Source organism: Cyclopterus lumpus, chromosome 22 (assembly GCF_009769545.1).
Source record: "Cyclopterus lumpus isolate fCycLum1 chromosome 22, fCycLum1.pri, whole genome shotgun sequence".
NCBI lineage: Eukaryota > Metazoa > Chordata > Actinopteri > Perciformes > Cyclopteridae > Cyclopterus > Cyclopterus lumpus.
In genome coordinates this window covers 3,531,666-3,557,941 of record NC_046987.1, presented here as the reverse complement: position 1 = coordinate 3,557,941, position 26,276 = coordinate 3,531,666, and the positions used below count along the sequence as shown (strand labels likewise).

Below are 26,276 nucleotides of genomic sequence, written 5' to 3'. Positions count from 1 at the left end.
ACCTTTGGTCCTTGAATTTGGCTTTCTGATACCTTCTTTGGAGCTTCTGATGTCATTGCTGTCTCATTAACCAAACTCTTCACTGATGAATCCTTTATTTCAGTCTTCTCTTTACCTCCCTTTTCACTCTGGGTGGTTGTGCTTGTAAACTTTGGTCCTTGAATTTGGCTTTCTGATATTTTCTTTGGAGCTTCTGTTGTCATTGTCGTCTCATTTACCAAAATCTTAACGGACAAATCCTTAATTTCAGTCTTCTCTAGAGCTCCCTTTGTACTCTGGGTTGTTGTGCTTATAACCTTTGGTCCTTGAATTTGGCTTTCTGATATCTTCTTTGGAGTTGCTGATGTCATTGCTGTCTCATTAACCAAACTCTTCACTGATGAATCCTTTATTTCAGTCTTCTCAGCTCCCTTTGCACTCTGGGTTGTTGTGCTTATAACCTTTGGTCCTTGAATTTGGCTTTCTGATACCTTCTTTGGAGCTTCTGTTGTCATTGCTGTCTCATTAACCAAACTCTTCACTGATGAATCCTTGATTTCAGTCTTCTCAGCTACCTTTGCACTCTGGGTTGTTGTGCTTATAACCTTTGGTCCTTGAATTTGGCTTTCTGATACCTTCTTTGGAGCTTCTGTTGTCATTGCTGTCTCATTAACCAAACTCTTCACTGATGAATCCTTGATTTCAGTCTTCTCAGCTACCTTTGCACTCTGGGTTGTTGTGCTCATAACCTTTGGTCCTTGAATTTGGCTTTCTGATATCTCCATTGGAGCTATCATTGCTGTCTCATTTACCAAACTTTTGGATTTCTGGTCTTGTTGGATGCTAACTTTGCTGTTAGCACTAATAACCGCAGTCTCATTCACTAAACTATTTACTGATACATCCTTTGTTTCAGTCTCTTCTTGAGCACATTCAGCACTCTGGGTTTCACTGCTTACTGATTTTAGATCTTGAGTTGTATCCATCTGTAAAATGTGTCTTTCTGTAGTCTTCTCTGGAGCTTTTTCTGTCACAAGTCTCTGTTCTATGTCAGCATTTGGACATTTGGATTCTGCTGATCGATGAGCATTCCCCTCTGCTTTCCTATTTTTAATGTTCTCATCTCGGTCTCTTGCAATCAAGGTTTTCTGTTCCTTGTGTCTCCTAACCTCAGAGTCAGCAGTCTCATTTGGTAAATTCTTCATCAATAAGTCCTTTGTTTTACTCTCTTCTTTAGTAGTTTTAGTTTTAGTGCTTATGGCTATTAGTTCTAGTGTTGGACTTTTCTTTTCAACATCAGCATGTGTGTCCCCCTGATATGCTTCCTTATCCCTAACCTTCTCATCTTTGGCAAGAAGTACTTTGGATTCCAGTTCATTTGTCACAGTTTGTGTCTTCAGCAGCTGATCTGTTTCCTTATTACTCTTTGCATTTTCTTTTACGATGATCTCACATTCCTGCTTTGTATCAACCACACTGGTCGTATTTTCATGCAGTGCACTTCTTGCTTGCTCTGCCTTTGTCTTCTTCTCTTCCAGGGCATCCGTCCCTACCATCTGTGGTCCCTCCTCTGAGTCAGGCTGTAAACGTGTCTCCCCTGATGATAGCTCTGTTGGCTTCTGTGTTTTTGGAATTTCTTTCTCTGCTTCATCCTTGATAGTTATGTCCTTTAGCTCCTTTTTGCAACAGTCTTGTGAGTCACTGCTTTCCACCGCTGTGTCGTTCAGCTTTTTATTTGATTTTGAGTCTTTCGTCTGTCTTTCAAATTCTCCTTCCAGTAAAAGAGGCTCTTTGTCGAGCTGATTTTCAACATTCTTGGGCAATTCACAAACAGTCACAGTCTGTGTTTGAATGTCCAAATCCTCTGCTTGTTTCCTGCCAGTCTCCTCTTTACTTTTCTCCTCTACCTCAAAATCTTTTACTAAATCTCTGCTTAATGTGGGCAATCTATCATTTTTAAGAATGATATTTGTTGTTGGATCCTTCAATAACTCTTTTTGCTGCTCTATATTGGCCATGTTAGCGTCAACTGAAACAGCCATACAATTGGCTGAAATGCCTTCTGTTGGCTCAGCATCTTGGTCGTTTGATGCCAATTTAGCAGGAAGACCAGTTTTGCAATTAGATTCCTCAGAAGTGACCTCATTTGTTTCTTGAAGGGAAACACTACCTTCCTGATCAGAGAGGGTGATTATGTCACAGTGACTGCTTTCAACCGGTTTGGCTGACATATCAGTTACATCCTCATGAGCGGAGATGAGATTGAGCTCTGGAAGGCCTCTCTCCTGGATTGAATCTGGTTTACTGTGACTTATCAACTTTGTTGTCTCTAAAATGTCTTTCTCTTTTACTTCTTCTGGACAAATCTTTGGTGAAATCAATGTTTCTTGTTCCTGTGTGGTGTTGTCACTTTGAATCCGAGACTCAACCTTTGTTGGTTGTTTGGTCTCAAGTTGGCAATCAATCTTAGCATCAATTACATCAGTAACCGACAACTGAGATGGACTTGCCTTGGCAACCTCACAGGGGCCTGTAACTGGAGAAACATTTCCTTGAGTGTTTTCTAAAATAATGGCATTGTTGTTTTGTGTTTGATGGACTTTTGAAATCTCCTCAGTTGCAGGACTGGTTCTGCTCTCCTGTAATTCTTTTGTCTCATTTCTTTTGAGCTTGTTTCCACTGGGACTGGACTGATTCTCTGTGAGTTGTGTTACTCGCTCTTGTTCCTTTGTAGACAGAGGCTTGACTTTCAGTATGTCACCACTGGTCTTGTCCTTCACTTGATCTGCTACGACACGCTCAGACGCTGTGACAGCTGTCTCCGCTGTCTCCGCTGTGTCCTGATTAGAGTCTTCCCGTTTAGATGTGGATGTGCTTGCAGAATTCTCAGTTGATGAAGGTTTTCTGGATTTTTCTTTGTTGGAGCTCCTCTGACTTCTTGTAGGAAGCTTGCTACCAGATGATGAGGGATCTGCGGAATCCTTTACCGGACCTTTATGGTGCTTACTGTTGTCGCTCTTTTTGGAGATCCCCGATGAGACATTTCTATCTTCCTTGGTGGGAGGTGGAGAGACACACAAGGTGGGTGTGTCACTCTCTTCATGGCTAATACTGCTTTTAGAGAGGGGTTTGGATGGTCTGGTTGCTGTTTAAACACACACACACACACACAGTTTCAATACAACAACAAAATATTGAATGACATTCCTACATTATTTGCTTTCTTGTGTGGTAAATATGAAACTTGAGCCAGGAGACGCCAGTTAACCAGTTAGCTTAGCTTAAGGAAGGGGGGGGGGGGGGCTGGCTCTGTCAAAGCTCACAAATGAGCACATTATATCTTGCTTGTTTAAGTGTAAAAACAATATGTTGTTGTCTTACGCGTTATAGGTTATACAGTGCATCCGGAAAGTATTCACAGCGCTTCACTTTTTCCACATTTTGTTATGTTACAGCCTTATTCCAAAATGGATTAAATTCATTATTTTCCTCAACATTCTACACACAACAAGCCATAATGACAAAGTGAAAACTGTTTTTTGCAAATGTTTGCAAATCTATTAAAAATAAAGAACGAAAACATAACATGTACATAAGTATTCACAGCCTTTGTCATGACACTCAAAATTTAGCTCAGGTGCATCCTGTTTCCAGTGATCATCCTTGAGATGTTTCTACAACTTGATTGGAGTCCACTTGTGCTAAATTCAGTTGATTGGACATGATTTAGAAAGGCACACACCTGTCTATATAAAGTACCACAGTTGACAGTGCATATCAGAGCATAAACCAAGCCATGAAGTCTAAGGAATTATCTGTAGACCTCCGAGACAGAATTGTATCGAGGCACAGATCTGGCGAAGGGTACAGAAAAATGTCTGCAGCATTGAAAGTCCCAATGAGCACAGTGACCTCCATCATCTGGAAATGGAAGAAGTTTGGAACCACCAGGACTCTTCCTAGAGTTGGACGCCCAGCCAGACTGAGCAATCGGGGGAGAAGGGCCTTAGTCAGGGAGGTGACCAGGAACCCGATGGTCACTCTGACAGACCTCCAGTGTTCTTCTATGAAGAGAGGACAACCTTCTGCAGCACTCTACAAATCAGGCCTGTTTGGTAGAGTGGCCAGATGGAAGCCACTCCTCAGTAAAAAGCACATGACAGCTGCCTGGAGTTTGCAAAAAGGCACCTGAAGGACTCTCAGACCATGAGAAACAAAGATTGAACTCTTTGGCCTGAATGCCAAGCGTCATGTCTGGAGGAAACCAGGCACTGCTCATCACCTGGCCAATACCATCCCTACAGTGAAGCATGGTGGTGGAAGCATCATGCTATGGAGATGTTTTTCAGCAGGAGGAACTGGGAGACGAGTCAGGGTTGAGGGAAAGATGAATGCAGCAATGTACAGAGACATCCTGGATGAAAACTTGCTCCAGAGCGCTCTGGACCTCAGACTGGGGCGACGGTTCATCTTCCAACAGGACAACGACCCGAAGCAGCCAAGATTACAAAGGACTGGCTTCGGGACAACTCTGTGAATGTCCTTGAGTGGCCCAGCCAGAGCCCTGACTTGAACCCCATTGAACATCTCTGGAGTTTCTGAAAACGACGCTCCCCATCCAACCTGATGGAACTTGAGAGGTTCTGCAAAGAAGAATGGGAGAAGCTGCCCAGAAATAGGTGTGCCGAGCTTGTGGAGTCATACCCAAGAAGACTTGAGGCTGTAATTGCTGCCAAAGGTGCTTCAACAAAGTATTGAGCAAAGGCTGTGAATACTTATGTACATGTTATGTTTTCGTTCTTTATTTTTAATAAATTTGCAAAAAACAGTTTTCACTTATTATGGGTTGTTGTGTGTAGACTGTAATAATTAATTTAATCCATTATGGAATAAGGCTGTAACATAACAAAATGTGGAAAAATTGAAGCGCTGTGAATACTTTCCGGATGCACTGTATGTGGGACAACACACAAGATATAATGTGTTAATCAGTGAGCTGTAGAGGTGCTGGCAGGCAATCTTGTTTGTGCTTTTCTTTGTGCTAAGCTAACCAGCTGCTAGCTGTAGCTCCATATGTACTGCACAGATATGAGAGTAAAAATCTATCTGATCATCTAGTGTGTAAGCAAATTTACCGAAATGTTGAACAATTCCTTTAAAACAATTTCTAAACCTCAAAGTGAACTGTGTCTACAAAGTTGATCTTTCATTTACTGTCAACAGAAGAGACCAAGCCTTTCTGATTTAATGAGTAAACAGTACTGGAACCCGAGCAACACGCAACACGCAACACGCAACACGCAGCACGCAACACGCAACACGCAACACGCAGCATGCGAGGATTGTACGGTCTTACCTTTCTTGGGGCTTTCAGGGAGTGGGGGTGGTGTCTCACGACCGGTTCTCTGGCCAGGTGTCACTTCTCGCTGCTCTGGACTCTGCTTCTGGACTGTGTTGGTTCGGTCTGAATCCGCCGGAGCAGAAGTCGTTTTTTTATCGTTGGTGCCACTTGTTTGAGTTATCTCGTCGTTCCTTTTTTTCGTCGGCGATGAAACGGGCAACCGACTCTTCGATGCCAAGGAGGCATTATTCTCCAGACGGTTTTGCCCTTGTTGTTTGACACCAAGGCCCTCCCTGTCAGATGGCTGTCCTGTTGTAACACTCCTCTCCACGCCATTCACCAGGTTTATAAAGTCACTGTCCTCGTCTGGTTTTTCCTTAATAAGCTTTGTTCCGAACTTGTGAGAAGTGTCTCCCGACGGAGCTTTCTCTTCAACACTTTGTTTCCTGACAGCTTTGGTGGCAGTGAGCGGAGTTTTCAAAGCTTCTTTGCTTCTGGGTTGTTTCTGCAGTTTGGACCCAGAGGCGTCAGTCACTGATGGTTTATCTGGTGTCACTGGTGATTTCACATCAGAATCTGATGCTGCCCTTTTGGGGATTTTAGACTTTGAACTTAAGGAACTGCTGCTCTGGTCCTTTAATGTTGGTAACATAGAAACTGTTTTATCACTGCTAGGTTCCCTCTGTGGTGGCATATCATTGGAAGTTCCCACCCTCGTGCTCCCTGTGGAGGCCTTCGCCTTTGTTGTTCCATTTTTGGTCTGGCTGCCAGCTGCTGAGGATGGGGTCTTTGCTCCACTTGCTGTGGTATGCCCACTTTCTGCTGCTTTAAGCCCTCGTTTGGAGGCTGTAGTCTGGCTGGTCCCTTGGCCTCTCAACCCAGAGCCCACTGCTTGAGACTTTGCTCTGTTCATGTCTGAAGCTGCAGAGGTATCATCAAAGTCAGAGGCCTTGGAGTCTGTTTTTTCCTTAACTATGGGTTCAGGGGTATTTGTGTCAGAGTGTGTAGTCCCGTCTGTACTTCGCTCAAGGCTGGCTTCCTTGAGTTCCACATTGTTGTTTTGGAGGCTTGGCAGTCTGAAGGGAGAGGGGGGTAGAGAGAGAGAAACTATTTTAGAATGAGCTAAATAACCACATGCAGCATGAGTAAATAAGGAACAACGAGTAGTACGTTTCATTTCGGCTTAAGTATCTGTAAGTAAAATAACTACGGAATAGTTTGACAATAGTTTTGGGAAATACGCTTCTTATCTTTCTGGTCCTTGCTCTAAGTTAGATGAGTGGATTGATGACACTCATCTGGACAGCAAATATGTTACATATTTCCCAAGACACCAATACATTCCTTTAAATACTCCCTGCAGTAGCTCTCAACCTATCAATTAAGTGGAGGGTTAGTGTTATTCGTTCTTTAAAAGCAGTAGCTGTATGTACAGCCTTCTTTTCTATATACATGTGTCTTAGTGTAACCATGTCACCCTAAAGTCAAACAAAGCGTCAGGGTTTGCAATGACTAACGTATTCAGGTAGAGTATATACACCATGGGTAAACAGCAACGGTGACCTTCATTTCAATTACAAGGTCACAAATCAATTTTGACTCCATTATTATTACTACCATTATTGTTTAGTAAGAAACTAATAATTTTTAGCAACTTAAAGGGTCATTTATAGCACTTCATGAGAATACGTCACTGATGTACTGTCCATGAATATTTCACACGGTCTGCATTGTTCTTCTCTGGTACATTGGGGCTTGGGAACTTAGAGCTCAGGTTGCATGCAGGCGTAGCCCTCTTTAGCTCCCCTGTTTACGGTTTCCCGCAGCATCAAAGGGACTATTAAAACAGTAACCACGGGAAATTAAAACGGACAGATACTCACGGTTCCCCTCCTGTTGTCCCAGAAGTCTTTGTAGTTGAATCTCTGCTGAGCTCCTCTTCCGCTGGCTCGCTCCCGTCCAAACCTGGCTCCGGAGTCACCAACACCATGTGGGCAAAAACCTTGCTTTTCGAGGGCAGGTGAACCGTCTTGCGCGTGACGCAAATGTCTCTGGTTCTGCGTTTGTCCTTAAGTGAATTTTGCTTGGAGCCTGTGCCAGCGTCAGGCTCTCCCGGCTGTGGTACGGTCGCCTGGAACTCCCCTGCAGTCGGTGCCAAGGAGCTGGCAGACTGTGGCAGGCTGCCTCTGGACTCTGAGGGGGCGGGGCTCCGAGGGAGCGAGTCGTCCTCAGGAATCACCGTGACAGGTATCGCCAGCACGGGAGGCGAGTCCGCTCTGGAGCCCTCCTCCTCTCCTCTCGTTATATCCCTCCTCCCCTCCCCCTCCCCCTCCCCTTCCTCCTCCGGCCCCAAGTAGGTTTCCACCCATATCGCTTTGTGGAGATCACCTCGGGGCGCTGACTCGCTCTCAGGTGAAGGGCTCCATGGCGGGGCTGAGTCGTCCCAAGAGAACACCTGACCCCTCCTCTTGTTTTCCCTATCTACGTTCCTGGAGCCCCCGCCTTCCTTTGGGGAGTCGATGAGGTGTGAGGTGGAGGACTGAGAGCCTAAAGTTATCCCTCTCAGCGCGGTGCTGTGCCCCTTCTCTCCAACTTTCACGGAAGCCTTCTTTGATGCTAAGATGATGGAGCTTAAGTTCGGGGACTTTGGGGCCTCGGCCGCCTTGGAGAGGGAGATGTTAATCGTCGACAGTGTGGTCTGAGTGACTGTCTTGTCCTCACCGGACCCCTCTGTGCTCTTAGGAATGTTTTCATCGAGCCCGTCTTGCAGCCTCTTGCTCACTTCCTCCACCACCGAGTCTGCGAAGCCCAGTTCTGAGCCCGGATCAGCTCTCAGTTGAGTGGTGGAAGCAAGGTCCAGAGCCGTGGGGGTCACATTCCCAGAATTCCTTTCATCGCCAGCTGTGCTGACCCGGCACACGTGCACCTCCCTCACGCTGCTCCGGCCGCTGCTGTCGCTGTCTGCGAACGGGAGCTCGGCTCCGTCTGTCAGCTGAGAGGCCGAGCTCGAGCATTGGCTGAGGGCGTCGCCGCCCTCCATTCCCGCTCGGAAGTCCTCATAACGAAGCCCCGTTGGGCCGCTGCCTTTTCGGGAAGGAGTCGGCGTCTTCAGCGCGTCGTCCTCCTGCAGAGACGGAGGTGATTGTGGAGACACGGGGGACGTTGGGGCGCTTGTGTCGGAGGAAGCCTCTGAATGCTGCCGGCTCTTCTTTCTCCGGGAGTTGAAGAAGTGGCTGAGGCGATCCAGCACCCCCTTCTTATCCTCCGAGCTCTGGAAGAGGACAGACGAGAAGCAGAACAAAAGATCAATATTGAGGTGGAGAGAGCAGCTGGCAAAGCCTTTTCTCTCTGGCTTTGCAACAAAAAGAAGAAGAAAGCAAGCAGGACATGAAATGTAAAAGGTATGCTCTGCAACAGATATCCAGCCATATGGTAGGCATGAAAAACAGACATAGTTTTCACCATGCATTGACCTGTGAGGAGCAGCTGAATGTATGGACTACCACTCACACACACACACACACAGGTGAGACTCACACTTACCTTTGAAGTCAAATTACACTCAAAGACAAACAATATCCAAAGGCCTGATCTTCAGGACAAGAAGGTTATCTCTTGTATGTGTACACGTATGCGTGTTTATTTTTGTTTTACATGTTTTTTTTATAAAATGCTGAAAAGAAATCAATAAAGATATTGTTGAAAAGAATAATCAACCTACGTCTTTGATATCTTTGATAAATTGTGTGTTGTTGTGAACTAAACAACACACACAATTTGACAACGGGGACCAAATGAGGATGAAAAAATACATTAGGGAGACTATGCATGAAAATACAGATGCATTGTTTTTAGTCACACAAATTCAACGAGAAAATATAAGTTATAAAGATATTCTGTGGAAAACGATTTTGTTGTAAATACATTTACAAAAAAAAAAGTGTCTTTCCGCTTCTAAATTCATAAATGAATCGAGGTCAGAGAAATCATGTGACGACTGGAAATAAATATTATATAATTATCGAGGAAATTCAAACCATGGAGTAAATTATACTTAATTAAAGAGGGAATGCAGTCTACAAGTAAATGGAAGATAGAATTTTGTATATGTTTACATATTTATGTCATATATATATATATATATATATATATATATATATATATATATATAAGATGATCTTTAATTTATTTATATATAAATAAATAAATAATAAGTTATATTGTCAAAACCGTGTCTTTTCCTGTTGTTTTTTTGTTGTTTTTATTTCCAGAAGGAAATAAAAAGGTAGTATAAAGAAAATACCACAACTTATCTTGAAATGGTTTACTTAAATAATCCATATTCTAATAGCTAGAGCCTATTTGAATGTGTAAATATCTAAACTAGAGCGGAGCAGGTTAAGAGCAGACACTCTGGTGCAAATAACAACACACTGGTAAAACAACCAGGCTGGAGCAAGACGACTAATAACTAACTAGCACATAAATCTTCTTCCATGCTCTGCTCAAGGGTCAACCACACAGGCTTAGGGCCAAAAACAGCCCCATAACCAATGAGAAATATACTATTATTTAATATCAAAGAGTGAGACAGCAGCAGTGGCTTCCATATGTTTACTCAGTTATAAACCACATTGCCGTGCAGCCAAACAAGAGAAGAAGAAAACCAAGAAACCACACTGTGCCTTCATGAAACACACCGTTGAAACCCAACCGTAGTCACAGAATAAGGACAAGAAGCACGAACCCCGGTGGAAAATATACATCAGTTACATACCATCTTGACTTCCTGGAGCCTAAACTGTTACATTCCTTTGGTGTTCTCTGCTCATTAATGCTTAGGTCCCAAATATAGCAAATGAAAGCAGATCATGTCTGAAGACATCGCGATTCTTAAACTCGATGTTCCCACATCTTGAGCCGATTACAGAGCAAAGAAAAGAGTCTTGCACTGTCTGCGTGACTCGTGAGTGTCTGTGGTTAAAAGTCCCAGCTCTGAACACAGTGTCTGACTCGAGGGCATGGCCATTTGCATCACAGCTGACTGTGTCAACTAGGAGAGAAAAAAGATATTATGAAAGATGGTTGACATGGCAAACGAGAGAAAAGAATTCACAACCCAGTGATATTGAAAAGGGTGTGGACAGGCCGGCTGGAGACCCACCCTTCCCCATTCTAAAGCTGGGTAAATCAATGGGACATCTGTTATCTACTCGGCCTCTATTCACAAAGAATTCGGTTTGTAAAAGTTTAGACTCATTAAACCTATCATTTAGATAAAAAAACTGTACAGTGCAATGGGCCAAAGGTGCTGTGGCACTATGTAAATACATGTGTAATCCACAGTGTGTTAAGAAGGGCTCTGATCCTCTCAGTCTGTTGTTCGTGATAAAAAACGGTTTTGTTGCGGTCAAACGCTCCCGTTATTGCACTGAGCAAACAGCCCATAAAGACGGCCTGAGGCCGGCCTTCCACTCCATGTCGGAATATGTGTGGAGGGAAACACAGAAACATGACCCGGACAGCTTCCTTTGGGTCAGAGCAACATACCGTACCTCCATTTCCTTTAGACTCATTCACAAATCCACCGCGCTGACGCAGAGTGAATCAAAAAGTAAAGAAAAGATGAACGAGTATCCCGTGTCCGGTGTCGGCTGAAGTCTTGAAAGGCTACCTGTCGTCCCCGGAAGCAGAGCGGCTACTATTGGCTCTCCTCTGGGCATGCCCTCCTGTTTACTCATAGCAATGACAAATGTCAGGTAGGTGGAGATAGAGTACCATAGCGGTGTGCGTTATGGCCCACTTCCTTATCAGTCAACGCTCTGCTTCATTCTCTGATCTCAGCAGCAGATAATCAAAAAGGCACACGCAGGTTGAATGCTGTTGATCTTAATTACAGAGGGGCACTGGATCTGTCAGGCTCCGTGCCAAACTGTAAAGCATCACTTCTTCACGACTCCCCCTGACACAAATAGTACTGAGAGCAGGTCGGACCGGTTTGAGTCCATGGAAGTAGCCCGGGGACAATGAGCTCCCATGGGATTAAACACTTCTCATCTTAAAGGGGAAGCACACTTCTACCATTCCTGCACATGCAACCACTTGTGAAATGTGTAGAAGGTGCATCAATAACTGAAGCTGTTGAATGAATGTAGAGGAGTAAAAAGAGCAATATTAGTCTAGATTATAACAGTAACTCAAAGCATAATAATCAGACACATATACTCAGTATGTCCCAGCAACAACACTTTTGTTTGTCTTCTTTCCTTTCTTTGTAAAAGTGTGATGGCGGTCAATATGAATCCCACTGGAGATTTGTTTCAGGACAACACAAACTAAATTACTACTTAGGTTAAGCCATGCTTTATCAAGAAATCATTTTAAAGTGTTTTCCAGTTGTTTGGCAAACAGTGTATTGCAGATACTGCACTTTTAAAAAGTGCAAACACACACACTCTCACACACAGGTATGTGTATTATCTTGAGTTAATAGTAAAACGTGTTCACAAGACCAACCGTGAAGTATTTGGAGGGTGAAGTAGAGCCCTGTGGCTGAGCCATGTCGAAGCTCATCATGGAGGAGGCGTCCGAAAGAGGGTCCCAGTCCGATTCTGTCCGGAAACTGCACTCTGTGGACACACTGATCTGGTCGAAGCTCCTGGTAGAGAGAGGCAGGAAACAGGAAGGGGGGGGGGGGATGTTATGTCATTGGCCTTTGTTTCTCCCCTCAATGTACATGGTACGGCTTTATCAAACTCCTTATGAAACCTTTATGTGCCCATAAACACATCAATTATAAAACATAAGGCGATGAATCGGTCGAGTCCAGACATACACACATACATGATCGGGGCCGCCCCGGGACGGACAACACACACCGAGCAATTAGAGTGCCGTGGAGGATTGTCGAGCCTGCGTGAGGCCTGAGGAGGCGTGAGAAGGAGGCTCCTTACAGACGACATCACACCCCGTCCCTGCAGAGAGGTCAATACAGGGACCGAGGGACAGGCGGCGCTCCACCTTGCCTCAACAGAAGATGTGCCCCCTCCCACCATGCTGACAGCGCCGTCATGGGACACAGGTGGCGGTATGACACCATGCCGTTGCCTCCTGAGGCTTCACAGCCACCAGGACACGAGCCTCTGCAATGGAGGGGTTTCTCCACAAGGGGGCAGCGCCAGCCCGGATTCCAGTGGCAGCAGAGGTTGGCACCGATTCCTGTTTTGCAGCGTTTGTCTCAGTGAAGAAAAAGGTGCCGCGTGCTTTTGGCAGCGAGGCCGAGCAGTCGGTGACCTCCATGGAGACGAGCTCCCCCCTTTCTAGTAGCAGCCCCTGTTGGGTTACTTTGTTAACTCGCGTGACGTGCAGCGTGTGGCCACGTCTTGAGGGCTTGTGTTTATGCTCGGTGTGCTGTCGACCACGCCTCGCCCGGCGTGAACCCGCTGATCCTCTGATCGCTACTCTGCTGGAGTTGTCCAAACGTCCCGAGTCGTTCTCATGGAGGTCATAGAATCACGGCCTTGTTTCGTGGGTACGCTTCTGTCTGTTCGTGAGGGTATTGTTTTCTTCCCCGTGGCTTATATTGTTTTGTAAGTGTGTCTCTGTGTGTGTGTGTGTGTGTGTGTGTGTGTGTGTGTGTATGTGTGTGTGTCATCGTGGTAAAATGTGGTTCTGGAGACACATACTGGAGCAGGAATTACCACAGAGGAGGTTTCCAGGACTCGTCCGGTGTTTTTGTCCCGTGATGGTGTCGCGACACGCACAAAGCTCTACGGGTGTGTAGGTGAGATCAGAGTGAAGGCCGGATTGGGAAATGGGTGTTATCCTAAAGCAAGATGGTCTCGAGTTACACACATGAACTTTGACCTTTTGACTTTAGGAGCAGTGGGCTGCTGGTGAGACTCCTCAGAACACTAGCATACATTCACTGAGACAAATCAGGCCTGGGGCATAAAGTGGGGTGGGGGGCCCCGTTCCTTAAGTCCGGCCCCCTTTGCTCAGACCACACCCATTGACGAACTTGGCCAACAATTTGAGCTGGCGCATGAAAAAAAAGAAAAATTAGCAGGTGAAAAAAAGAAAGAAAAGAAAACTAGAGAGAAAAGAGAAATAAAGTGAAACTTGACAAATTACTTTCTTTCAGTGTGAAATCGAGTAGGAATGAGGAAATTCATTGTACACCACACACATCTTGACAAAACATTAGAATTGAAGTTTCGACACACATTCTATCTAGATTTCAGATTTCTTTCCCACCTGAAATTACACAACGTCCCCCCCGAGGAAAAACATGCACAAACTTGTTGATTTCCATCAAATATTGGCCAAGTGGGAATGGAAATGACTGCAGTCTGCGATCGTGCCGATACACGTACAGTAGGAGAAGAGAGGAAGAGGCCTCTTACAGTCACCTGGTTTGGAGTCCTGTGAGACGGTCATGCACTCACCTGGTGGTTTGCCAGATCAACAAAAGAAGGACTTGCTTGGTGTGTTTGTTGTCATTAATTTGATGCAGGTCATTTCCAGAACACTGCGTAATGATTGAATATGTCTTTTTGTGTGGCACCAGTAAATGGTAAACATGTTTGTTTATTATCCTTACTGTTATTATTATTTTTGATGCAGCCTCGTTTGTATAAAATGTGACGTGAGGACTGTGGAGCACGCAGAAAGGGGAAGAAGTCGGCGTTTAGTGGACTCAGGTCAGCGTGATGCTCCGCTGAGGATCCAGATCTGTTTGTGGCTTAAAAGCAGAAGACTGCGCTGGAATCCGGCCCACCACGTAAACGTGTGTGAGGGAGCAGCGGGTTGGAGGAGCAACGGGTTGGAGGAGCAGCGGGTTGGAGGAGCAACGGGTTGGAGGAGCAGCGGGTTGGAGGAGCAACAGGAGCAGCGGGTTGGAGGAGCAACGGGTTGGAGGAGCAGCGGGTTGGAGGAGCAACGGGTTGGAGGAGCAGCGGGTTGGAGGAGCAGCGGGTTGGAGGAGCAACAGGAGCAGCGGGTTGGAGGAGCAACAGGAGCAGCGGGTTGGAGGAGCAGCGGGTTGGAGGAGCAACGGGAGCAGCGGGTTGGAGGAGCAACGGGTTGGAGGAGCAGCGGGTTGGAGGAGCAACGGGTTGGAGGAGCAACGGGAGCAGCGGGTTGGAGGAGCAACGGGTTGGAGGAGCAACGGATTGGAGGAGCAACGGGTTGGAGGAGCAACGGATTGGAGGAGCAACGGGTTGGAGGAGCAACGGGTTGGAGGAGCAACGGGTTGGAGGAGCAACGGGTTGGAGGAGCAACGGGAGCAGCGGGTTGGAGGAGCAACAGGTTGGAGGAGCAACGGGTTGGAGGAGCAACGGGTTGGAGGAGCAGCAGGTTGGAGGAGCAGCAGGTTGGAGGAGCAACGGGTTGGAGGAAGTACACATTTATTTTATGGAGCAGATATGATCTCATATTATGGCGTACAGATGGAAAAGAAGGTGTGACCAAAACAAGTTGGGTGCAGGAAAGCAGAGTTGGCTGGCTGTTACACCTGTCACCTTTTCACATTATATACAGACTCAAATAGATGGATCTGAAATCTGATACTATTATTAAAATACATAACGACGCAGTACATTTATAGCTATGCATTTATCATCACAGAGAGGCCCACAGCTTGTTAACTAAACGCTGGTTTCATATCAGTTCTCCAGGCCCTGGTCTCGGTATTAAGGACTGAAAAAGTCAGCTCGGTCTCTCAATCGAAACCCGGTTGCCAGGGGGAGCAGGGGGCCGCGCCCTCACCAAGTCCCCAGCCCTGTGAGGCGGCCAGGTCCTGGTGGGCCAGAGCCTGGACTCCCCTTCCCACCGGGGCCTTTTTGAGCCCACTTAGAGTCAGCTTGGGTGCACGGCCACGTCTGTGTGAGCGGTCCCTCCCACAGCGAGCGTCCCTCTCTGTACACAGGGTGCTAAGATCACATGGCTTTTTCCATCGGCTTCAGTCCAACATGATTTAACCAGAGAAAGTTGCCCATTCTGCCTCTGGAAAAGGACAAAAATCCCCCATCTACTTAATCCACTGCAGACTTTAGGCCAGCCCAGAGATTAACAGCACACCGTTGTGTGCCAAGAAAAGTGTATCCACGCTCAACGTCGATTGCCCAAGACTAAACGGGTAAATACAACAAGCAGACCTGCAGAGCTACTGGATAAACTCACACAAGGGTTGGCAAGACAAGCTGCTGACTCACTCTTCGTTGAGCACACGTGTTGTGAGGCTGTAGCTGAATGACGGATGTCTTGATGGACAATATCTCGCTGTACACAATAGACTGGGATACACAGAATGGGCAGGGCTGGACTGCCTCCAGATGTAAGGGCGTGCTCCAGGGTCAAGCTGCCCAGAGCCAACGTGGAGCTGGAGGACAATGCAGCTAAGAGCACAGGCTCGTGCTCTGCACTGAGGCTGATTGATCCCTTTCCATGCTGAAACAACAGAGCAATGTGCGGGGGGGGGAGACAGACGATAAGATACAAATAGGCTTAAACTTGGCTTTCGCAAGTTTGAACAATCGCCGCGGGGGCCGAGCGCTTGCAGCCTGCTGGCTGCTGCAGACCCGCCCAGCATCTGGGAGCCACTTCTCTTCCCCTTGGACCGGTGGGAACCACAGCCAGCATGTCTGGCAGGATTTTCAAGCCGCTCTGCTCAGCTGCAGCGTGTGTGCGTGCTTTGGAACCCTGCAGCGTCTTGTAGTTGCAGCGCCAGAGTAACAATGTTACAATGGCAGCTCGTGCTGCTGACATGTTGACTTCGGAAGCTCACTCTCACTCTCCCCTCCCCCTCGTTCTATTTCGTTCTAGCTGTTACTTCGTCTGTCAACGACCGTATAATTAGACATGACGATATCCATGGTGATACCACGTAAAAATGTTGACCTAAGTTCCTATTTTAGAAGATTTATAGACAATATTTAATACTTTGACTTGATTTAGTAAGTCAACATTATGATAACTTTCTTTTAATAAATTAGACTTAAAGATATATATTTTCACATTTTCACTCAACTACATATTTTTTTCCTGTATGTAATGAGCTTCCAGATATGATTATTGATGCACTATTGTGACATGTTGACCGCAATTTTACTATTTCTCTATATGTTCAGAGTGCATATATTGTTGCAACAAAGTGCAAAGTGAAAAGTCCAGGAAACGCAGCGACCAATCACATGCGTTGTAATGCACATCACGTGATCCTACTCATCCAATCAAATATGTGTATCGCGGCTCTGGCGAGATAAACACACATGTGAGAGACGGGACGGAGAATATTGAGAGAATAGAACGTGAATCAGAAGTTATTTCACATGTCGTTCTCCAAGAAGAGAAAAGTGGACAGAGACCAGAGTCTTGAACCAAGAACCACAGACTGTTATATGTTCAGTCTTTGGTTCTAAACCAGTACGTCTCATATGTTCAGAGGCCGTGGGGATTATTAAAAGCAGCAATATGAAGCTCCACTACGAGACAAAGCACAACTCTTTAGACCAAACGTACCCACTGACATCAGAGATGAAGTCACATGAAATAACCCTCAGAGCTCAATATGATCAGAATCATAACCCATTAATTCACTGACCAACAATGATGTGAACAGAGAGGAGAAAAGAGCTGAAACATGAGGTTTAATAACCAGATTTATCACATTTATCTCATTAAAGAACAATATAATAGTGTTTCTTTAGGTTCACCTGAATGAACTGAATGTAAAGCTGCAGGACAAAGACAATTAAGTTTAGATAATTTTTCTAAAATTATGCTTTTAGTTATGTATTGTAATCTTTAATGCATCCTTTATTTTACTTGAAACTAGAGAAGATTTGTAGATGATGTATTTATAATTCATCAAATCTGATATTGTTGAGGTATCTCTAGGAAATGACAGTCAGTCGTTGACTGCATAAGACGTTGATACAACTGTTAGGCTTCATACTTATTGGCATAAATCATAGCACAAGACCTTTGATGAGGACATTCTCTGACTGAACATTTATTTAACAGCTGCCTTCGGGGCTGAAAGCACATTTCTGTTTCAGGCTGGAACACAATGCAAAGTGAGCAGAAGAGCAAAGCTTTGATTGACAGAGGTTTAAAGCAGAGAGGCAGATCAAACTTTGCCATGTCCTCCCAAAGCCACGCCCAGTGTGCTGCAACGATGACGACGACCTCAGACGATCTCCAGGTTCCCTTCTCCAGGAGAACCACGTGACAACCTCCGCGGGCCCAAACCCCTTGCTACCAACCCCTCCCTTTTGCAGGCCTGGAGGTGTGTGGGCGTGACTCTGTGTGAGAGAGTGCTTGTGTGTACAGTGTGTTGTGTATCTGCTTCTGGGGTTTGAAAACCCAGAGTTTCAGGACCAGAACTGGGTCATGTTGACTTTAGTCGTCCTATACCTGCCTGTTGGCTGCTATCAACGGGAGTTTAACAGCTGTGTTTGAGGGCCTGCTGCAGCACAAAAGGACACCAGCAGCGTGTCAACACCTAGCAACCGTTTCATGTCAACATGTATGGAGCGTGCAAAACACCGACTTACGGAGAGGAATTATCATTTATGCAATAAGCAAAAACAAATATGCGCACGTGTGCATTATAGATCCCTCAACTTCTGCATTCCACAGTTCTACAGAGAGGGCTCTGGTGGAAACACTCCCTAGTGCAGAATAAAAGAACAACAAATGGTATAGTGCATGGTTTGAGGGACTGAACAAAGACAGCGGCCTACAGAGCCAGCAGAGTACAGGCCACAAACCAACTGCTCAAGAGTCACGACTCAGGATCTGAACGACAAGTCGTACCGGGATTTTGTAGAAAGAAAAGTGAGCAAACGTACCGCCCCTTCAGCAAGTGTCGTCCGCAAGTGTCGTCCGCAAGTGTCGTGTGCAAGTGTGAGTATGCAAGTGTGAGTATGCAAGTGTGAGTATGCGTATATAAGTGTGCGTATATAAGTGTGTGTGTGCAAGTGTGAGTATGCAAGTGTAAGTATGCAAGTATGCGTGCGCAAGTGTGAGTATACAAGTGTGAGTATGCAAGTGTAAGTATATAAGTATGCGTGCGCAAGTGTGAGTATGCAATGAGTATGCATCATGCAAACTTCTGAACATCAACGCTTCTTGAATATTTCTCTCCTGGTCATACCTCAGTAGTCACACCTGCAAAAGGCACTTCTGTTTCATTTATGCGTCAACAACCATATTCAAAAATAGTTCTAAACAGTATGCAGCACTAGGCGAGCCGTGCCTTCCTCCTCTGATGTGCTGCCATCTGTTAATGGCAGCACTTTATTGTTTGCACCCATTAGCTGGAAATAATTATCAACTCCATTACAGCGAATGCGTGTCTACTCATCAACGTGTCAGGGCTGTCAGTGAGGGATGCTCGTCGGCCGGCATGAAACTTATAATAGACCTGTCAGAAGAAAAGTCACCCCGAGTGCTCAGTCACATTTAACAACACTTCCTTTCCGATAGCATTGCTTCTCTTCCATCTGAGAGAACTTGAACCGGATTGTTGCACCGGTAAGTCCAGTTCGGGTTTTCAATGATGCCTCCAATCCTGACAGCCTGAATGTGAATCTGGTATTTAATGAATGACTTGAAGCTACCACGAGGAGCTTTTAGTTTGTGTGGTCTTTGGCAGTCCCTCTGGACAAAAGCTTTCTAGAAACCAGATTCCCTTTAGAAAACCGCTCATTGGTAGTGCAGCAGGGTCTGACAGTCTGCCACACTCAGCCCTGGTTCTGGTTCTGCTGTTGCCTCCCTTCCCTCCAGCGGGACCAGCAATACGGCTTGGGCCTCCAGCGGTGTGGTGTTGGTTCCCAGCCAGGACCAGGACCAGGAGGAGGAGGAGGAGGAGGAGGAGGAGGAGGAGGAGGAGACGCTGCTGCCAATCTCGTCACTGATGGTCTTGTTTACCAATGCCGGTCATATACTTCTAAAGACGGTATGAGCCTCCTGTGTGGAGGCTTTCCCCTGTCATCAGATGGCCGTCGGGTCGGTCTCGGCATTCTTAAATGTCATAAGGAAGTTTTGTATGTACTGTATGTGGAGAATTTTTGTTCCAGAGATATTATTCCTCATCACCACAGAGCTGATGAATAGCTGCTTCAGATTAGGATCTCGTTGAAGAAATTCTCAAGAACCAACGCTTTCACTTTCACTCGTCTCGGTGCTCCTACAACATGTTCCCGTGTTTAAATGGCCTCATTTCACCCCTCAAAAATCAACCAAAATCCCTCACTGCTTGGAAAGGAACACACCGGCAGCAGTGAGGGCCGGGGTTGGAACCTCAGTACCGAGTGGGCTTTTTCACAATCAGAGTCACTTGAGGGGCCGACTGGTGCAACAGCTCAAACACTGGATTTCTGTTTTGACAGTGGGAAGGAAACATATCTCGTCTGGATCCGTCCCATCAGGGCCCATAGATGATATTAATATTTAATAATAAGGTCAATATTGGCACTAAAACTGGTCGGGAGTATCTATCACCTTACACCTACTCTTTTTCCGTTCTTCCCTTTCACAATAAAAGCCCCAGACATACACACTCCTCGCTGCTTAACTTCACACAGAGTCTCTCTGGAAGGTTGGTGATCAGCACCAGTGAGACCGGATCTAATCAGACACGTCACCTTTCACGTCGACCCGCGTAACACGGACGACTGATCCTGAATGGTTTTCATTCGACCATCAAAATGACGGACGGCCTTCAAATTCTTCCCTCATTGTTGAAAATATTTGGTCAATGGCGGAAAAATCTTAACAAGGAATTAACAAGTGTAACAGAAACGTTTCAGACGCCACGCCCTCACCTGGGGGGGGAGGGGGGGGGGGGGGGGTTTCAGAGAATAGCAACGGCAGGAATCTGCTGGAGGACAGGCTCATCTAGTCTGTTAGATTTGGATAACTACATGAGCCGTTTGCATCCTGTTCAAATACCGGACGGATAGCTTCTCAACAGAGCACGCGGGCTTTTGTTATATATATTGGTGCGGGAACATGAAGAAAGGACAGCGCCTCAGAACTCAAACAAACAGTCCACAAAAACAAACCAAAAGCTTCTTCTAATCCCTCCGTACGATCTGTGAGGTTGAACAGTACTTTCCCCGCTCCCATTCTGCATTCACTATTTCAAGTGGTCAGATTGCAGCGAGCCGCATGACACGGCGGATGGAACATACTGGAACTGAAGGGCTCTCCTGAAGCGCTCTCCTGCAAGACAAGCCCAGCAGTAGCACAAGCCTGACCGGTCCAGGTGTGAGTGCGTTTGCACAATCCTAAAAACTGAACACATTTCTTTGCATAAATAAAATACCTGTACATGTTATCCTTGTCAAATGAGGGATTGAGGTATTATCAATATATTGATGTATACTATAACATAATAATCCCTGATCCCTACACAGAGACTTGGGTTTCTTTGCTCACACCTGCTAGAAATAGAGAATGTTTCGGCTCTCTGCCGGGTGTTTGTATGTCTTCCGTCTGTGGACAGATTTTGTCATTGTGCAACATGCGGTCCCAAAGCTTTACAGATGTGTAGTTGAAATGAAAAGGATCCAAGCCAGGCTGGCGGATGTAGCCGCTTGGGAAGGGGCCATTGAGCCCCCCTGCTTTGTGTCCTCGGTCATCGCAGCCAGTTTGATCCCATCACCAGATGGTCTCCAGCTTTTTGTTGCCAATTAAAGTTCATACGATCGACTCGTCTATTAATGCTTTACCGTAATTGTTTCAGCTCTGGCGGAAAACCTTGGATTTAAATGTTTAGAGACACATTTAAATCTTTCCTGCTGAAGTGTCGAAATGCACGTCGGGACGAACTATGTGTCTCATAATCTGCTGGAAGTGGAAGTAGGCCATGTGTTTCAGAGCCGGTCTCAGCCGGTGAGCGATGAGTTCATTAGTAAACAGGGAACATTAGCTTGATGCACCAAGGCCCGCTCAACACAAAGAGACGGTGATTTCAATATCACACCCAATCAAGTCGAGTGGGGAGGACATCATCATTGTCATGTAATTAAAATGAACATCATATGAGTCATATGATTAGGATTTATCGGTGTGCGTGTGTGTGTGTGTGTGTGTGTGTGTGTGTGTGTGTGTGTGTGTGTGTGTGTGTGTGTGTGTGTGTGTGTGTCTCCCCCCTTCAGTCACAACTTCAACTTGATGGAGCCACATACAATTGGGCTGAACAGGGAAATGCAGGATACCTGCAGGGCAGGTTTGACCTCCTCCCATCACAACACCATCTTAGTCAAGTAAACGTTAACCCGACTGCATGTGACAACAACACCTGAGTCAGAGGACACGGCTCTCGGCTCTGTCAACACACTGGTTGGGACGCAGATCAGAGCCACGCCAACTGAAGACACACTGAGAAAGAGAAGTGGAAATATCTGGGCTAAATAAAGCAATGGAAATGTCTCGGTCATTATTGTGACCACTCGGGGTGAACCAGTGTGTTTTCTTGAATCTTGAATGTATCCAGGGAAGAGTGACTCAGCTCGGCTCCCCCATCAAGGACCACAGTAAATGGTAAGCGGACTGTACTTGTATAGATCTTTTATAGTCTTCTGGCCACTCAAAGCTACCAGGCTACCATGCAAGATGCCCCCTGCCCATCAGGACTAACTAACATACGGACATTCACACACCGGGGGGACCGGACCCAGAGGAGTTATTAAGTTATTACGTTCTCCAAGAAGAGAAAAGAGGACAGAGACCAGAGTCTTGAACCAAGAACCACAGACTGTTATATGTTCAGTCTTTGGTTCTAAACCAGTACGTCTCATATGTTCAGAGGCCGTGGGGATTATTAAAAGCAGCAATATGAAGCTCCACTACGAGACAAAGCACAACTCTTTAGACCAAACGTACCCACTGACATCAGAGATGAAGTCACATGAAATAACCCTCAGAGCTCAATATGATCAGAATCATAACCCATTAATTCACTGACCAACAATGATGTGAACAGAGAGGAGAAAAGAGCTGAAACATGAGGTTTAATAACCAGAGATGAAGTCCCTGCTCACATTTATCTCATTAGGAGATGACAAGAACATAATATCGTGGTTTTCGTTATTGACATCACTTCACCTGAATGAGCTAAATTTAAAGCTGCAGGACAAAGACAATTAAGTTAAATTAATTTGTGTCAAATGCTTTCTTTTTTGTTTTTCATTTTTAAATCCAGCACTTATTGTAATTGAAATTAGAGAAGAATATGTATTTGAAGAGTATCTATTATTTATAATTCATCCAATTAAATTTGAAAACTGATTGTTCAATTGAACTTTCTATATTTGAAATGACATACAAGACGTTAATAAGCTGTTAGGCCACTTCATACTTATGGGACTAAATCATAGCACAAGTTCGACATTACTGTGATGTTCTGGACCTTTGATGAGGACCTTCTCTCACTGGACCTCGTTGAGCATTGATTGAAAACCCCAAAAACGAGGTGCCTTGCCCAAGTACACATAACATGCGCTAGCGGAGTCGGGGATCGAACCGCCGACCCTCTGATTGAAGGACGACCCTGCTCTACCACTCTGCGTTGTTTTTTGCATCCACTTTGCACACCTTCCCACAGAATGAAGAGCTCCCATGCACAACTACATCATGCATATGTAATGTGTGCGCACGCCGGGCCGCGCTGGTTCCGGTTGTAAAGGGCCCGCGGGGTAAACAGTCGCTGAGAGGGGAGGAACGCATTGCTTCATGCTAATGGAGAACGTGCTTTGTCCTTTGGAGGTGTGTTGATGTCAGACTATCACATAGCAACAGGTGAAGCAGATTTACATATCAATATGTGTTTTCAGAACAAACGACTATCAATATGAAAGAAAGGGAAAACTTGAACTTGTTATCTTACAAGTGGCTGTTGAAGCTGTCCAGTTCATCAGGGAAGAACACCTCTCCTCCTCCTCCTCCTCCTCCTCCTTCTTTGTTCTTGGATTTCTTCCGTTTCAGACTGAACGACAGCAGCCGCCTTTTCTTCTTCTCTTTCGGGGCAGCGGGTAACACGTCCCCGTCCAGCGTGGCGTCGTGTCCCGGGCTGAGGGGACCGGGGCTCGCCGGCAGAGTGCCCGACCTGTCCCGGGGGCTGGTCGCTGCTTCATCTGGGCAGGAGTCCGAGCGCTTGCGCTCCTTGCTCTCTTTCCCAGGGGACTTTATTTTAAACAGGCGCTTCACTTTCAGGGTGGTGGACTTGCTCATGGCGCCCGAACACCGGGGCGCTGCTCCGGGTACTGCGAGCAGGAGAATGCGGGCACGAGGAGCGGACTCCTACTTTTGAGCCTTCGGGAGGAGGGATTCACCCGAGCAACCTGCAGAGCGAGTTCCCGCGAGGGCTTTTGAGCTGACGAAAACAAACGAACACTTCCGACTTCCGCCTTCACAATAAAATCGATGTCATTATACAACATAATATGTACACACAAATATATATATATATATATATATATATATATATATATATATATATATATATATAATAATAATAATAATGCATTTAATTTATATAGCGCTTTTCATAGTACTCAAAGACACTTCACATAATTAAAACATCCTAAAAGCTAAAAATAAATAAATAAGAATAGCTAAAATACAGGTAAAACAAATAAATAGGGACTTATATATATATATATATATATATATATATATATATATATATATATATATAAAAGAGACCTTAGATAGAAGCCAAAAACAAAGCCATTTCGGATAAAGAATTCAAACCAACGGAGGTTTGAGGGCATGAAAGAAGAAAGGGAGATGGTTAGTGTGCGTGCGTTTATGTGGCTAAATTATATGTATAAATATCCTATAAAAGGATATATACAATGCCTGGGGGCGATTAAAGGAAGGTAACAACTTCCTTATGCAGAATAAACAAAAATGCAAGTTAAATTTCAAGAAAAGGGAAAAGGGAATAATTGTATAATGCTGGAGCAGGAACTACCACAGAGGGGGTTTCCAGTATTATGTCTGTCTGTCTGTGGAGAGATTTTGTCACTGCGATAGTGTCACAACGTGCAACATGCAGTCACGAAGCGTGACAGGTGGAATGAGATCAAAATGAAGGCGCCGTGTGAAGATGGGTGTTCTCCGAGTTTTTTGGGGGGTTGTTTGCCACCTCGTGTGAATTCTTTCATATCACTAAATGTCTTCATGTCTGTCTAATTTCACCTTTCATGTGAATGAAAAAGATCAAATACAATTCCCCCGACCTCAGTGTCCTCAATGGTAGCTATCATTCAGCTGCATGTTATAATATTCTATTCTCTCCCAATCTGTGTAATCCAGTTACTCAGCCAGAACAAAGCAACAAAGTTATTGAACATGAAATGCCCTAACACATACTACCTACTACCCCGGGCCTTGAATATGCAGCTGAACTTGTTTCAGGTAATGAGGAGCTTCCTGCAATGGAGCTGCAGCTCTAAAAGGGCTAAGCAGGAGGAAATAGTTTGAGACTGGCATGGCTGGGTCAACCCACTAGAGGCCACGAAGGGGTCACCACTGCCGGCCATTAGTAGTATCTGCTGTACAAGCACCCTTCCTGACCCCTTCAAGCACACTCGGAAAGTTAAGTTCAGGCAAGAAAACCACTTTGTTAAAACATCATGGTTTGGCTTAAAATAGGTAGTACGGTTAGGTTCAGGCAACACAACTAAACCAGGACCATAAAACCACAACTTGGTGTCGAACACCGGCCTCCTAGTTGAAAGTCCTGTTTATGAACCTATTAAAAAAAACAAAGCTTTTATTTTGAAAAGTAAATATTTTTACCAGCATTTTCTTGCATGATACAGCATGCTCTTGGATTTATCAACACTACGTTTTCAATTTACGCTCACCTTGATACACATCCATCCATCCATCCATTTTCAATACCGCTTGATACACATGTGCCCTTTAATTACGTTATCTCTCATTATAATGCTTTCATTTAAGTCTGGGGGGATGTATGTTTGGTTCTACCCCCAAGGGAACGATACAAGTTCCCCTTCGTGGCATTCCAAGATGTCAGTTGGGTTTTATGATAATTAGAGTGTATCTTAATTTGAATGTAACGTTCTACAAGCTGTTAAATGGCTACAACAAGAGAGTAGAATATGATTTGTCCATAAATAAAAAGCCAGTTAAGGTTTGACAATAACACATCAGAGCTAGTCCGTCCACATACACATGTACATGTTTTAAAGTCAGTTATGACCTACTCTATCCAACATGTGTGTCATCCTCAAAGTTCACCTCTTATCTATAATCCACTGACGTGACATCAGCTCCATCTGCTGGACATGTTGAGGAAAGCCACCCCAGTCCGTATTATTACAGTGTAGTGCACACTCACTGCTCTGTTCAGGACTCATACAGGGTTTTACAATGAGAGAATAAATACGTAAAGCTTACACATTTTGATCAAGCAGAAACCCCAAAAGGAAAAGTCAAAAACAGTATGAAAAAATTATATATATATATATATATAGAGAGAGAGAGAGAGAGAGAGAGAGAGAGAGAGAGAGAGAGAAATATATATAGAGATAAAAGCTGAAAAACAAAGCCATTTCGGATAAAGAATTAAAGAAGAAAGAGAGATGGTTATTGTGTGTGTGTGTGTGTGTGTGTGTGTGTGTGTGTGTGTGTGTGTGTGTGCGTATGTGAGGTCAGCGTGCGTGCACACACCCGTGTGTGTATGTGTGTGTGTGTATGTGCGTGTGCGTGTGTGTGTACGCGCGTGCATGTGTGTATGTGTGTGTGTGTGAGGTCAGCGTGCGCGCACACACAGTGCGTGTGTATGTGTGCGTGTATGTGAGGTCAGCGTGCGTGCACACACTTGTGTGTGTGTACGTGTGTGTGTGTGTGTGTGTGTGAGGTCAGCGTGCGTGCAGACACCTGTGTGTGTATGTGTGTGTACGTGTGTGCG

The 26,276-nt window shown here is 45.3% G+C and overlaps 1 protein-coding gene across 1 annotated transcript in view; it reads right to left on the bottom strand.

The window, feature by feature from the left end:
* The window catches only part of crybg1a (crystallin beta-gamma domain containing 1a), a 37,618-nt gene extending 13,866 nt beyond the window's left edge, over positions 1-23,752 (bottom strand). The window contains exons 1-6 of the mRNA XM_034563449.1: positions 23,220-23,752; positions 11,837-11,978; positions 7,669-8,591; positions 7,204-7,617; positions 5,336-6,396; positions 297-3,124 (exon numbers count right to left, since the gene is read on the bottom strand). Of these exons, the coding sequence (XP_034419340.1) occupies positions 297-3,124; positions 5,336-6,396; positions 7,204-7,617; positions 7,669-8,591; positions 11,837-11,978; positions 23,220-23,563 (5,712 nt within the window). The 5' untranslated portion in view covers positions 23,564-23,752. The remainder of the gene's footprint in view (positions 1-296; positions 3,125-5,335; positions 6,397-7,203; positions 7,618-7,668; positions 8,592-11,836; positions 11,979-23,219) is intronic.
* Between the last annotated feature and the right edge of the window lie 2,524 nt (positions 23,753-26,276).